This window comes from Grammomys surdaster, unplaced genomic scaffold (genome assembly GCF_004785775.1).
Source record: "Grammomys surdaster isolate TR1022 unplaced genomic scaffold, NIH_TR_1.0 272, whole genome shotgun sequence".
NCBI classification, from domain to species: Eukaryota; Metazoa; Chordata; class Mammalia; order Rodentia; family Muridae; genus Grammomys; species Grammomys surdaster.
Window position 1 is genome coordinate 126,305 of NW_021604713.1, and position 15,989 is coordinate 142,293.

The following is a 15,989-nucleotide window of genomic DNA, read 5'->3' on the forward strand; positions in this document are numbered from 1 at the left end:
TGTGTGTGTGTGTGTGTAGCAGGTAGGGTGTATGTGTGTGTGTATGTATGTAGTAATAGTAGGTGTAGTAGAAGTAGCTGTAACTACTTCCATTCAGACCTTCAGGTGGAAACATGAGACAGGGTCCCAGGACACTGCCTCTTGCTTTCCAAGGGAAGCTGTGGTTGCAAAGCCTTTCACAGGGCTCCAGCAATTACCCTGAAAAAAATATCTAAACCATCTTGGCCTTAAGAAGCAACCGGGCTGGGTACTGCAGATTAGTAACCATTCCCACACTTCCCAGGTCAAATGCAAATCCCCGATTCTATCAGCAATTTCCCTTCCAGGCTGGACTTGTGGGAATTGTTTATGGTTAAGCTGTTTATGGACAATTAACCACAGTATATAAAACTGGTCCCTCCACTTCAGGGGAAAGTTCCAGGTGCAGATAGGAGGAGGCCTGCATTCCTCCCACGCTGGTTTCTTTTACCTCTAAAGAAAGCTATCTCAGAGCAGTAGTGAATCCTGACAGGCAGGCTGCAGGGCTGCCACAGTACTCTGCCCAGGCCTAGCTGACCATGGAAGACATTTAGTTTCCACACCATCATTAGTGAAGAAAGACACTAGGTGCCTTTCTTGACTACTCTCCACCTTCTTATTTCAGTCAGAGACAGGGTCTCTGAACCAGGGCCTCACTAAACGGCTTGAATGGCCATTGAGCTCCAGATATCAGCCTGTCTCTGGTGGCCCCCCCAACCCCACCCCAGTAATACTTCTTGTGCCGGGTGTCTGAACTCAGGTAATCATACTTGAGTAACGTCTCCCCAGTCACCACGAAAGTTTCAAAGAAGTTGTATTTTCTGTGATAGATTTGATTTCACGTTGAAAGATAAAGAGATCCAACATGGGCAAATCATGATAACAAACATGTAAAGTCTCTCTATCATTCCACAAAAAGGAAATTCTATCACATGCTACATACAGCACTGAACCTTAAGGATATAATGTTAAGCAAAATAAGCCAGTCACAAAGGGGACAAGTACTATGTAATTCCACATAGATGAAGCATCTGGAACAGACCAATTGAAAGACAGAAATAGAAAGGGTGGCTGCGGGGCCTGTGGGCAGGGATGGGTGTGCTGTACTATAGTCTGATATGGCTTACTACCTAAGGCTCCAGGTTAGAAGCTTAGTCCCACAGTGGCAGTGCTGGGAGGGGGTGAAATGAGGCAGGCAGGGATGAGGGCCTGATGAAGAGGGACGAGCATGATGGGAATGTTTTAGGTCAACTGGGCTTGGCCTTCGGGGCACTGAGGGACCCCAGCTACACTCCACTTCTTGTTGGACTGTGTTCTTACTCTTTCCTTCATAACCTTGGGCTAACTGTGACCAACAGAAGGCATTTTGAGAAGGCAGTTAATCTGTATGGAACATTTTGTTCATTCAGGTATTTTGTTACATTAAGGAAAGACGAACTAACACGAACAGGTAGAGAGCTTTGGTTTTGTAAGATTAAACCAATTCCCAAGGTAGCTCATAGACGTGGGTATAAACATCTGAATATACTGAATGCTGCTGAACTGTATACTTGAAACAGTAAAGACAGTAAATAGTACATTATCATATTTTGCCACAATACAATTGGGGAAAAGATGAGGGATAAGGTTAAGAACTCTAGCTACCTCATCACCCAGATCGATGCTAATTTGAAATGCTCCCCCAAAGCATGTTCCTGTTAACTCTGTTTCCAAGCCAAATTCAAATTCTTATTTCTGTGAGTATCCTGTTAGGGTCTTCAAGGCTTAGGAGCTTTTGTTAGGATCTGTCTCAGACTGACAGCACCTACCATAGCTCACGCTTGGCTCTACCATGGGTCTACCCTTGGTTGCTCTGCAGCAGCTTGAGGAGGCCATTGCTGGTGATGTTACCTGGATGGGTAGCCCGCAGCGCTGATCCGAATGGTCTCCAGCACGCCGCAGGCTCGGAGTTGCTGCACAGCTCTCTTTGGGTCGAAGCTGCCAAGTTAAAAAAACATCATGAAGGGATGCTTGGAGGTAAGAGGACAAGAGAGGATGAGAGGAAAGCACCCCTCTCCTGCAGCGTATAAGACACCTGCTGCCACCAAGCTGCAGATGACCACACACTAGGTCAGGGAAAAGCACAGACAGAAGGGCGGAAGAGCCATTTCAGAAGCTGCAGGTCTGGAGACTGTGCACGTTCTTAACCTTACTCTTTCCTTTGCCCACTTGCTACCCGAGTTCTGCCCACCTTCCCAGCCTCATTCCTGTCTATTCTCCAGGGCTTGCGCTGAGCAATTCCTTCCACACAGACTTTCCAATGGCCTGTGTGTGATGGAAGGAGAGCAGAGGAGGGAACAGTGCTCAGTGGCGGCATACCACAAGACATGCTGGAAGATCCACAGCGAAGATGCTGTAGGGAAATCCCAGGCAAAGCTAGCAGGAGATTAGCATGATCAGAAGCCCTATTAGGTACCAAATTGACCCAGAATTAGACACTTTTCGAATCTGTTGAGACTACTGTCCCACTCAGAGACATGTGGAGGGATGCACATGCCCTTTCTTTCTGACTCAACTGAAGCCAGTAGCTATGCTTCTTTTGTTCCTTGCATTCTAGAGATAAAAAACCAAGTCCGAGGACCCATGAGGCTCACAGTCAGGGATCTTGGAGAACGTGGTGGTTTTGGCAGAAACTGATGAGGCTGTAGGCAGCTGCCTTGCCCTGGAAGATGAAGAGTGGTGGGAACTACCTCAGCTTGAGGACCTGCATGAGCACACAGGACAAACCCCTGGTATGCCCTGCATCACTCTCCCTGACAATCCAGGAGTGCTTTTATGGCTGCGCAACCCACCTGGATTCTGAACTCCGATGATGGAGTCAGCCTAGAGATGGCCGTGCTCAGCTAGTCTCTCTGTGAGATAGACTTTCTACTCTTGTGTGACCTGCCCTAGGCCTTCCCACTTCACTTTCTCATACTGTTTACCACACAAGCCTCCCTCAAGAGTCACCAAACCATAGCATCTGACAAATGGTACCGGGCTTGCTTACCTTCACCATGCATTTCCCAGGGAATGGTCACTATAAGCTATTACAGTGTGCAGGTATGCTCTGACTCCATGTAGACTCTAGGTGTGAGGCTCCCCACACACTCCTTTAGGCCAGCTCTTGTTTCTATCTCCTCCTTCCCTCATACTGCTTGCAGCACCCCTATTTTCTGCTGTACCCCAAACCTGGCTTCTCCAAATTCTCTTCCTGCTCACTCTAGCTCTAAATGAGAGGGCCTCAGGTCACTAATGATATTCTGTGCATAATATACAATGCAGCGTTGACTTTTACATGGCCTTGATCAGAACGGTTACTTGATAACTTAATTCCCTCTTGTAAGGACCGAAGCTCTGCAGTAAGAGGCTTAGGAGACAAAGACAACATGGAGCCCCTCGCTGGAACCCTTTCCCTGCCACCAGGGCTGATTTTGTCCTCTTTGATATGAAGCAAGTTCTGGGATGCTGGGTGGTCATCCTTGACTGGTCCCACAAGAAGCCTCCAAGGATTTAATGGCCACTCAGGGTCCTGGGAAGGCCTTTGGAGTACAGGCTCTGCTTCTCTTACCTGTAAGTCGGTCAGTAGGAATGGATACTCCTGAGTTTTCAGAAAGCGTTAGAGAAATGTGGGACTTTTGTCCCAGGGCGCCTCTGTATCCAACCACGACAACCATGGCTACTCTCTAGAACTCACAGACGTCTGCTTGCCTCTGCCTCTCAAGTGCTAGGCTCAATGGTGTGAGTGTCTACACCCAGCCCCGCATTTCTTTTTACAAAGAGCCATTCCTTTTCTTAGCAGATCATATCTTTAGCACTCCTGCCTCATCTTGTAGCAAGTCTTTCGACAACTATGCACCCCAGCTCTGGGACTGGTCAGCATGGTGGCCCAGAGCTTGCTGAGTGAGTGTCCCAAGGCAGCATCATGGAATGCTGGGAGAACAGGCTGTAGGTGGGGGAAGTCTTCTCTTGGGCTGTACACACAATGCCTGGAGCTGGTCCCATCAGAAAATAATTCTTGAGCCTTCTTGGCTCAGGCCGGCCTAGAATTCAAGATCCTCCTACCTTATGTACCGTTACACGGCCTGAGACAGCCGATTCCTCGCTTAGCCGTACCCTCTCCTTTTGTGAATGAATTCAGCACTACATACCCTTCTTGCTTTGTCCCAGACCAATCAGCAGCAGCATCCTGCCTGTGGTCCCCGTGTGGAGGAGAAAGGATGTGGCTGGGCCCCAGGTCCCCACTAACAGCTGGGAGCTCGTCAGGCAAGCTATGACCTCTTGCTCCATTCCCCTCCCCAGCTTTTAGTGGGTGTGGAGAACATCTGCCCAACACACAACTACGATGATCACAGATGGAAAAGGACTTTCAAGAGAAAAACACAAAGACTGGACAAAGAAGATACAGTGTCCTCTCTCCTTGTCCAGGGAACTGGGAAGCCCAGATGGTTCAGTGTTCTAATCTTACCTCTGTGCCAGCAGAGACTCCATGGGCCTCACTATGAAGTGATAAGGAATGAAAACCAGACTTCTAGTGAAACCAGGCTTAGATGTGAAAGACAACACATGACTGGATATTAAAAAAACCTACGAGGTATAAGTTTAAGCTCCTGAAAGCCAGATTTACACTTTCCTGTTCCCAACAGTGCAGGGCCAGCAGAGCCTGGAGCTGTTGGCTGCAGAGGGAGGAGCCCACAGCTGCAACACCTGGCTATGCTTCTCCAGTGGCTCCACTCACCTCTCCCTCATCCTTGCATACCTCTGAGCTTCCTCAGGCTCCACAACATCTCTACTGTCAGCAAAAGACCCTGAGACCAATCAGTCAGCTAGCCTCACCTCTGCCAAGGAAGACCAGATTGACACTCACCCCGCCACTTCCTCCCAGGGAGAGGAGGTTCACTTCATCACTTTCTTGCCTGTCTCCACAGTATTTTCCCAAGTAAATTCTCTTATTCTACTTAGTGGGGTACAAGGGACTGACCACAGGCCATCAGGCTTGGGGCATGTGGTTTTACTAACTGAGACATCGTGACATCCCTATGCCCATAATATTTCCATAGAACTGTTGATGGTCACTTTTGTGACAGTGTCATTTATATGTGACATACAGCTCCTTAAGCAAGGCCAGAGGGTCGTGGCATATCTTAATGCTGCCCCACCTATCATAGACAAGTGTCTAATAAAGAAGAAATAATACAGATGTTTCTTGACTAAAGGTAAAGAGAAAATACTTTTATATGAGAAGTGCTATAAAAAGTATATAAGACAAGGGCTCTTTATGAGGCTATTCTGCCCCCTAGGGAACACTTAAAAATGTGGGTTGTCACAATGATGGAGATGCTATTAGCATGTGACAAATAGAGGCCAGTGATGCTTCTAACTATGCTATAATGTACATGACAATCTTATATAACAAAATACTACCTGACCCACATGTGAATAGTACTAAGGATGAGACAGAGGCTAGAAGTAGAAACAGGAGGAGGGATGTAACATAGCAATAGTTTATGTCAACATATACAGTTATAAACATGAATAGTTGTATGTGCATAAATATATGTATTGTGCATGCAGAGGCCAGAAAATCAACCTTGCTGTTTAGCCTGGGGGACAAGACAGCACCCAGGTCCTGGGAGAATCGAGGTAGCACTTGTTCCCTGTTCCACTCCAGTCAATTGTGGCCCTGGGGGTTCATTCATCAGAGGCTGGTACTCAGCAGATATCAGGGATTCTGCAAGGCCTAGCATCCCCTGCCCCCGAGAGACACACACACACACACACACACACACACACAGAGTTGAGGGTGAAGGGAGTAGGATTAAAAAGGGGGAAAGAGAAAGAATGGGAATAAGATGGAATAAGAGAGGCAGACCAAGAGAGAGCCCGAGACCATGAGAGAGCCCAAGACCATGAGAGAGCCCAAATGTAGCCAGAATCAGAGTTAGTTGGTTCCAAGCTAATCCTTCACTTTCTTTGTTGGGTTAATTACCATTTTACAAGCCCCAAGCCAGCTGAAAGACTCTACCTTAAAAGACCGTGTGGTAGTACTTGAGGAATGATAACCAAGATTGATTTTCTGGCCTCCATATATATATGTATATGTATGTATATGTGTATGTGTATGTGTATGTGTATGTATATATATGCATATATGTATGTATATATGTATGCATATATGTATATATGTATATATGTATATATATGCACATACAACTATTCATATTTATCACTGTATATGTTGACATAAACTATTGATTTGCTACATCCCTCCTCCCACTCCTACTCCAGCCTCTTGTCTCATCCTTAGCTCTATTCACACGTCAGCAGATGCAGTACAGACGATTATATGTCTCAGAAGAGTGGAGGAAGGAAGGTGAGTAAGCAAGCAGTGTGCTTAGAGAAGGCTGTGTTCAGCCACAGCCCACTTTAGAAGTGACTGACAGGCCAGTATATGACTCTGCAGAGTCCAGCAGTCTGAGCCCTCCCCGTCCCTGCTGATTCCTGAGGCTGGATAAGGAGGCTGGTGTGGCTCCACCCAGATGGCACTTACTGGAAGGGGAGCTTTTCATCATTGGGCTTGATGCATCGAACATAGTGTGGCGTTGTGGCATTCAGGGTCTCCATAAGCAGGTTTAGGGAAGTGCGGAACTGCAGGGGGAAAGCCAGACCTCAGTTATTTTTAATATTCTGTTGAATGCACAGTGAAGAAACTTTAACACACTGGTGACTGCTTGTGGTGACATCAGAAATCACTGCTATTACTATGGTTAACTCAGAAAGATGGGGACAGAAAGACATTCAGTGACCAGGGTTAGATTCTAGATGACATCCCTAACTTGTTATGAAGAAATAGTAGGGCTCTTCCATAGTTGGGGTCTTCAAAGTAAACAGGGAAAGGCTACTCCATAGTATGCCTAACTCCCATTGTTAGAATCAATGAGGTGAACTGTGAGTGCTAAGAGATGAGAGATCGACCTGCTGTGTGCTAGCGGCCTGATAGCCCCGAACGTGGGGAACACAGCTGTAACGTCTGCACCTAAACATCTCAGAAACGATGAAGTTTGTATGAAATGTCCCAAATTAGCAAATCCACAGGAAGTAAAGCAGATGGGACTACAAGATCCTTCTCCTTGGTGGCATACTGGAGACCAAGCACTTTAGTTAGATGTTCCCTGGGCTTATTTAACCTTCCTCCCCCCGCACCATCCTAACACCTTCACTGGGGCCCTGTATTTAACCTCGTCTTTTGTAAAGTCCCCTCCAAGCCAGCCCTGCTGCACATGCCACAGGCCTGAGACTAGGACTGACCTGGTAGCCCACGGATTTCTTGTGCTCCTTGTTGGGGACCTTCATGAGGGGTCTGGAAGAGCGAATGTTGATCTTTGAGGATGATCGACTCTTAGCTGTGTTGGTGGCAGGAACAGAGTCCTTGTCATCATGGAACAAATCAGCCACTAGTGGGAACTAGACAGAATCACAGCAAGAAAGGTATAAAGGGTAATATCTCTTAGAGTTTAATGTTGTTAATATTCTTCAAAAACAGAATATTTCTGAGAAATGAAAATACACATCCACACAAAACTTTGTGTTCTCATGTTCATAGCATCATTATTCATAAAGGCTATAAAGTAATTAGACTCAAGTGACATCATGTGATGGATAAAGAGTGGTATATAGGTATGATGGAATATTATTAAACAATATAAAGGGACAGAGTCCTCACATGCTAACATAGCACAGACGAGTGTTGAAAACACTATAGTAAGTGGTAAAACCCACATATGAAAGAACACAGAGCATGGGAGTCTGTTTAGCTGACGTGAACCGTCTAGACAACAGAGAGCACCCTATGGCTGTCCAGGAGGGACAGTAATGTCAGCTAAGTTGTGCGGTTTTTCAATTTTGAAGAATGATAATATTCTCGAGCGTGTAGCATGGTTGCACAACTTGGTTATCTCACTAAAAAGCCCAAGTTTAACACTTCAAAGGGTGGGCATTGTGGCATGGGGTGAGTGATACTCCAGTGTTTAAAAGTCCAGCAGGGTGATTAAGTGTTCCTCTACAAAGGCAGGCATGGTTTCAGTTCCTCGGGGTGTACTAGGAGGCAGAGATAGACAGTCACAGAACTACATCTACAGCTGATTGCTTTCTAACACTTACTTGGGATCTTGTAAGATTATCTGACTCCCTTGAGTCCTGGGTTTTCCATTAGTACAGTGGGGTAAGACTGCATCTAGTATCCAAGATTGACATAAGGACTCTGTTAGTGGTCTCTGTGTTAGTGTGACAGGGTGCTAATGACACGGAGAGTTTGTCCATCAAGACTCTCGGTCTGATGAGGACACATCTGCCCTCATTCCCTGAGCAAATCAGTGCTGGACTAGCACTATGAGGTCTCTGACACGCCCCTGACAGCGCAGAGGAAAATGAGTCTGGATGGCTCCTTTGTCAACCTTGGCACACTGAATTTCAATAGAAAAAAACACTAAAGGAGGGTGTGTGCCTCAGACTCTAGGTTCCTCTGATCCATTCTGCACTCTCTTCCTTCAGACCTCACGTACATGCATGAGTCTCCTCCTCTACCATATCTGGACGCCCCAGGCAAACATGTCTGATCCTATCCCTTTCCATACATGTGGTACAGCCATTGAGTTGTTCTCCTGGCTCTTCCTGATGTTAAGCATCACATTTCTATTCCACCTTTGCTTATCTTACTTCAAATACCCCACCCTTCAATTCCTCTACATGTCTTAAAGCCTGTCTTTTTAGGACCAGCCCCGAGTCCTGTGTACTCTTTCCCAACATGTTATACCCACTCCTAATCTACATCCCATGGATCCAGTTTATAGCACATCTTGGCCTGTGATGGGCCTAGAGCCCAGTTTTTGCTAAGCCCACTGTGTCCTCCCTGCTCCCAACACAGAGATAAAGGTGATATGATATTTCCCATGTAACCACACAGAAGATGCCTACCACGGAGACATTGTCTAAGTATATTATTCAGTTACACACGCAAAACCAGCAAAAACTGTGAAATGCAGGTAGATATATCATGTTTCATGTCACGCCTGGGTTCTAGAAAGGAGAATACAAACATAGAAGAGGCTGTTCAGGAAAAGGAAGGGAAAGGGAGGAAGGGGATAAGTGAGAATAATTGGAGCAAACATAAACAGAGATTATTATACATGTACATGAAAGGTTACAATGAAACCCATTATTTCATAGAATTCATATCCTCATGACAAAGGGATGTAACAAAAGTTCAGATGTTTAGTGTGATAATCAATCTTGATAGTGAATGTGAATTGGATACACTTTCAAGTTTAATACATCATCTTCTAGGTATGCAAAGATACCCAACACATATGGGTAACGGAGAGGAGATGAGCCCCCGCCCCTGATTGTAGGCAGCACCATCCCCTAGGCTGGGTCTGGATGGAATAAAAGGGAAGAAGGAAGAAGTTAATCTCATTCCACCATGATAGACTAACACCTCAAAACCAGGAGCCAAAATAAAGTTTTCCTGCCCTCAGTTATCTTGTTCAGTGTTTTGTCTCAGCCATGACGACTTGACTAATGCACCAAGGAGTCATTTTTCTTTTTATATACAGCAGCACGGAATCTTATATCTGTCATTAACCATATGAGTCAATGGAAATCCATAAAGAGAGGACCTACCAGACCTTTGTTCCCACCCCCATGAAACACAGTAGCTGGCATAAGCCCTCTTAGGGCTACCAGGCAAAGGCTGAGCCCATGCTAGAGTCTTGGTCCCTGAATGCACAAGCAGAGCTTGCGTCCTTAATGCTATTGTAATCTGAATTAAACATTATAGAGGGCACCAGTGAGAACAGTCCTCCCACTAGTAACATCCCCTGAACTCAAAGAGGGAAACTTAGGAGAAGAGGGCAAGGCCTGTTCTACAGCAGTGTCTTTGCATCAGGCTACAGGTCCTACATGGCAGTGACAGCAGCTCATGCTCTGATAACATTCTGCAACCCATGTCCCAGACCTTCCAGGACTGCAGTCTCAGGCTAGCAAGTATTCATTAGGCACTTAGAGGACATAAGTAGGCTGTCATGTCAATAGCTGAGGAAGTGACAATTTAACAGCACACTCCATTAGTACGTTACATGTATGTGTTGTGTTTACAGAGTCTGCATTCATTTCTCTTCCTGTTGCTATGATAAAGTATCCTGACACAGCAACTCCACAAGAGAAACATTCCTCCAGGCTCACAGCTTAAGGGATTAGTTCTTCATGGTGGGGAAGTCACCATCAGAGGCAGGGCTTGAGGTAGGTGGGCATGTTACATTTACAGTCAAGAGGCTACTCAGGTAGAATTATTCTTTTTATTCAGTCCAGGATCCAAACCTAGTGAGCATGGGTCTCTCCACCTCAATGAACCAAATCTCCATGGGCATTCCTTGCCAGCATGTCCAGAGGCTAACTTAATCAAGATCATCACTTGCCAGCATGCCCAAGAGCTTGTCTGTTTGGTAATTCTAGATCCTGTCAAGTTGAGAATCAATATTAACCACAACACAGTCCTAGAAACCTGTGGGGATTAGACAACATCTCTAGACTTTCCATTGCAATCTGCAAGAGGCCCTATATCATCTCAACTCCTGGTTATCACAGACACCTGACAATACAGCCATAATGTGACACCTCAACGTGAGTAGGTGGAAATGGCACACTAGAGCTGTCCTCTGAACTTGGGTGTGGGAATCAGGTGATATAGGTCAGTCAGAAGTGGCTCAGCCCTGATAGGTAACCATGCTGAGTGGTGGAAGCATACAACACAAGTCATTGACCATCCCATCCCCTGAGGGCTTCTTGCGACTCAACCATACTCAGAGTCACATAAGATGACTGGGCGGAAGCTGGTGTATGTCCACTACACGGGGGGAATCATACACTGCTCAGCAAGCATGCCCTAATCCAGTGCGATGACCTCTGGTGTTCGCTGCATAGTAATGAAATGGTGGTAAGTTCTAAAGAGTAAAGTACTGATTTTCACCAGTCATTGGCCTGGTCATATGCACGAACTTCTGAGAGGATCACCACAGGTGTACCCACCCACAAATACAAGATTGTGATAACTGATGTTTTAAACCAGTACCCAAAGCTTTTCTCTTATACCAAAGACTTTAAGCTAAAACAAAGAATATAAACAACTACTTTAGCCTGAGGTATTATAAGTTCACATTTTAAAGTCTAGAGTCAAGAGTACTCTAAACACATATAAGTGTTTTATACTGCATGGCAGCCAGCAACTCTAGGTTATAAGTAACAAAACTGCATTCTCTCTCTCTCTCTCTCTCTCTCTCTCTCTCTCTCTCTCTCTCTCTGTCTGTTAGAATCAACATGCCTGCTTGTTCTTTCCTTACACCCTTCATTTCTCATAGAACCAGCCATGAGAAGCACCTTAACTTTCAGGGTTTTGGCATAGGGGTTTACATACCAATTAACTTTAGAGTTCACTAGCCTAGGAAGTCTAAATACACTTTCCAATCTGGCCTGGGGTTAGATATCGAGTTTGTGTAGCACACAGGAGACCCTGGGTTTGATCACCAGCATAACAAAAGATAAAATGAATAAATATATAAACCAATAATGTAAAATCAAAGATCTTGTCTTGTGAGTAGTTCAAGAACAGTCTTCTGGCTGCTTCATGGCTGTGTGACAATAAACACTAGAGAATGATCAAATTCATGAGCAAAACACTCCAAATCCTGGACCAGGGCCTGGAAGGGTAATCTTATCTAAAATATGCTGATCTGAATATTTACAAAATAGGAAATAAGGAGACCCCAGTCCCTACTAAGGATACTGAGGACAGTATTGTCAAGCAGTTGGCTTTTATGGTCCTCTGGTGACATAATTATAGTGGTTCTAAGTTTTAACTGCCAGAAGATGGCAATTCTGTCTCTTTGTAGTGAATTCTCTTCATGTATGGCATCTCAAAATGATAAATATGATTTTTCTTTTTTAGAGGAGAAAGGACCTAGCTGACTGGGAAATATATTTGAATGTCAGTATCATAGTGGTGTTTCTTTTCCTAGGCATTCAATTCTGTATGATACCATAGAAATGAAACCAATCCCTCCTGATCCCAGATATCCAACTGGTGTTGTGCTAGGGGCCGGTAATACAATAGCAAACCAGAAACACAGAAACAGAAACACACTGAGGAGTGCATGGTCTGTCAAGGAAGGCAAAGACTTATCAATTACCCACAGGATTGAAAGACTTATGACAAGAAGATGTCCTAAGGAATCGAGAAAGCAACAAAGCTGACTAAATCAGAGCTCTGGGGTGAGGACGTCAGGAAGGGATTCTCTCAGGGAGTGTTCTAGTTTGCTTTCTGTTGCTGTGATAAACATGATCAGAAGCAGTTCTAGGGGAGAGGGTTTGATAGAGCTTGTGGGTTCCAGTCTGTCATCAGGGAAGCCAGGGCATTAACATGGGGGCAGGAACTGAAGTAAAGGACACAGAGGAGCGCTGCTTACTTACTGGCTTGCTTTCTTTATACAACCTGGGTTCGCCTGACTAGGAATGCCCACGTTGCCATATTTGGGCAAATAGGATGTGTGATAGGTAGAAAACCATGTCAAGGGGAAGTTCCTGGAAAGATGGAACTTGGAACATCCAGGAACTATTAAGAACATAAAGCTAGTACAGGCACACTGTATTCGAGAGGGAAACAAGAGGGATCAACTTGGTGAAGGATTTTTACTTTTAATTCCAACAGTAAGACAATAACATAAGGGAACAAAACAGAACGGGCTGGAAACCATACTTAGATTGCACTGGGCAAGCCTGGACACATTCAAGCTGCCCCAGAACCATGTGGTCTAACATTCTATAAGTGAGGAAACCTGAGGCTTAGGGACCAAGACCACAGAGCTAGTAAATGAAGGAAAAAAAAAAAAAAACTAAAACCAGGCAGCTGGAGAGCCTATTCATCAAAATGCACCACCCACAGAATGGCAGCTCCCTGAGCTGTTTCAGAAATTATCATTGCCTGCAGCTCAGCTCCAAAGTAGCCAAGGAGGTGCTGTACCTGTTCTAGGTGCTTGTGAAGCCAAGACCAGCAGAGCCTCTAATCTTGCAGATGTCTTAGAAGGAGTAGGATCTGACAGAAAGCCTCTGGGTAGTCCTTGGTTGTGTGGCCTCTTTCCTTCCCTTATTTGGTTTGTAAGGTAAAGCCTGACACAATCCCTCTAATCAGTCTCTGGCCTGGGCTCTGATCATCTCATTTCAACCTGTCCCTGTCCACTGCTTACTAAGTCCCTCTGCTGCTGGTTTGGTTTCTCCTCATTTAGCTCTTCGTCCTGCCTCTTGCTCTACACCATAGCCATCTTGGTGTCCACAGACAGATGCTGACTCTCTCTATACCCCCATACCCCCACCCTCCCCTGCGCACACACACACACACAGATTCAGACCAGCCTCAGGAGATTTCATTGAGCCTCCTCTCATGTTGCTGAATGAATCTCCAGAGACCATCTGGAGCCCTCCTTGTAAAGCCCAGAGGGTTACATGTAGTGTGGGTTCCCATCCTCTCTGATAGCTTCCATCAACTGATCCAGGCCTTCTTTTTGGATGTCTTCTCTGAGACATGGCAGCTCCATTTCCTGCTAACCTTTGTTGCTTTTCAGTTCTCCAGTACTTTCCACTGGCCGGCTTCTGGCCCCTCCCTCCTCTGTACTGTTGTCTGCCTGATCCCCAGATGAGTTCTCTAGTACTCATCCCCTGCACAGACTCCTTTATGCCTGACACTTCTATTCTTCAACCTTGCCTTTCCAGTCTGGATCCCTTCCCCTCACCATGATCCCCATTTCCGACTATCTGTTCTGTATCTTCCTCTCTCTCCAATGCCAAGGAAGCTCTAAACTCAACATGGCAGAAAACACCCTCACATGCTCACTTCAGAAACTGAGGGTAAGTATCATGTCCTGTCTCATTCAAGGGTCAAGTTCTGTCGGTAGTTCAATGCCTGAATCCTCCCTGCATGAATCCACATGTGGTTACCCTCCTTTGGCTCTTTTGTGAACTATAATTCAAGTGGATTTCTCCAACAGTCAGAGTTTCTTCTGAATGTAAACCTTACCCAGAAGCCCCTTGCTTAAGGGCTTGTGGGCGGCAGGAAACTGTCATGATTTGTTGAGCATGTAGGGATATCAGGGACAGAAGGGATTGCAGGCAAGGGACTGCTAGTCCCAGGCCTCCTACGATTCTACCAGAGTGCCCAGGCATACCCAAGCAAGGGTAGATCAGTGCTCAAGAACCTCTACAGGGAAATAAGGTCTTTGTAGCATTGGTGAGTGTTCCCAATCTGCATAATTATACTGTATGAGGGATCTAATCAGCAGAAGTCATTAACAGCTTCTGTGAAAAAAATTTTTAGGTCTCAGGGTTGGGAATAGGTATCAAACATTTCATGAAGGATTTAGAAATCAGACTGGAAAATAGTTATTTTACACTTTCAGCCCTTTTTGCTTATCAAAAGATACCAACTATCTAAGAGATATTTGAATATGTTAACACCATTTATCATCTGAAGAATTTGGGTTTTGTTTTCAAAGCTGTGTTTTAATTGCAGGTCCCTGTATTAAGACTGCGTCTAGGGAGATGGAGCAGTAGGCTTCCTATGTGCAGAATTTGGCTTAGTGACTCGGTGGTCATATAGAAAGACCTAGGTTGATCATGAGACTTAGAGGCTAAGAGGTATAATTACAAAATCCCGCATTGCAGGCCACAGCAAAAGAGCCAGGCAGAAAACGCCCACCACCTCTATTCACCCACCCACCAAGAGGGCTGGGATAGGAAGGACCTTGACTTGGGAATTCCCTAAATACAAGCAAACTTGAAGTCACAACCAAAATCACAACTTGACAAGGGACTCAAAGGACAAATTATCCACACTGTTGGACAAGGCCAAGAAGAAACTCCAACTCTGAGAGCCTGCTGTGTAAGCTCGCTGACCAGGGATAGAAATCCTTCAGTTCACCCTAAGGCAGCCACCAAAGCGTGTCCTCCCGGGTATTTCCCACCAAAGCGTGTCCTCCCGGGCATTTCCACAGTAATACTGCTCCCTTCTAACTCACAGCAGTCACAGTAACACTTCAGACAAACCAAACACATCGCTAATCCTGTTTGCAATTTATGTGAAATGTCCCCATAGGTACTGGCTTCTCTAACTTCTGCTATTCAAGCCTAGATAGAGAGTTTAAAGACCCAGGGGAAAATCTGTTTGCAAAGGGATTAAGAGAAGTAGGAAAACACCTTTTAAAGGCTGTTTGACAGTTTAAGAAGATTTCAATTACAGCTGGATGCACACTGTTTCCTTGGAAACCACACCTATTCAGTGATGTTTTTAAGAATACAATGGAGATTTCCTTTCAAACAAGACATGTGACATGGAAAAAGGACACAGTAGAGCAGATCCAGGCTGGCTCTTCCTTAGGACCTGCTGCAAGCTTAACAAAATGCACTTCCTTTTCAGCCAATTCTTTTACAAGGTTATCATTACACTTTGGTGAAGGGCGGCAAATCTTCATTTAAATAAAAAGGATTTTAAGTGGTCACTTAGTGGGCCTTGAGAGTTTCAGTCCAGCTTTGGAAAATGGAACACACTGTTTATCAACTGGAGTTTTAGTCTGCTTATTCTCAGGCACATTTTCCAACAGCCAGAGCCAGCGTAGAGGACGCTAACCATAGCAAGGAACAGGTGTGCCATAATGCACTGTCTCAATAAGCTACTATGGAATTTGACACTTAAAAATAATGAATTCTAAAAAGCAAATTGAGATGGTTGGCTTTAATGTCAACTTGCCACAAAGTTGAATCACTTGGGTGGGGAAACAACTCAGATGTTCTGACCACCTTGACTGATGAGGGCAGGTATACCCCAAATGTGGGCAGGTATACCCCAAATGTGGGCA

The 15,989-nt window shown here is 45.2% G+C and overlaps 1 protein-coding gene across 1 annotated transcript in view; it reads right to left on the reverse strand.

Annotated features, from left to right (window-relative positions):
- Positions 1 to 15,989, reverse strand: part of Myo5b (myosin VB) — a 302,464-nt gene that overhangs the window by 73,637 nt on the left and 212,838 nt on the right. The window contains exons 15-17 of the mRNA XM_028776757.1: positions 7,345 to 7,500; positions 6,587 to 6,684; positions 1,909 to 1,995 (exon numbers count right to left, since the gene is read on the reverse strand). Coding sequence (XP_028632590.1) covers positions 1,909 to 1,995; positions 6,587 to 6,684; positions 7,345 to 7,500 — 341 coding nt within the window. The remainder of the gene's footprint in view (positions 1 to 1,908; positions 1,996 to 6,586; positions 6,685 to 7,344; positions 7,501 to 15,989) is intronic.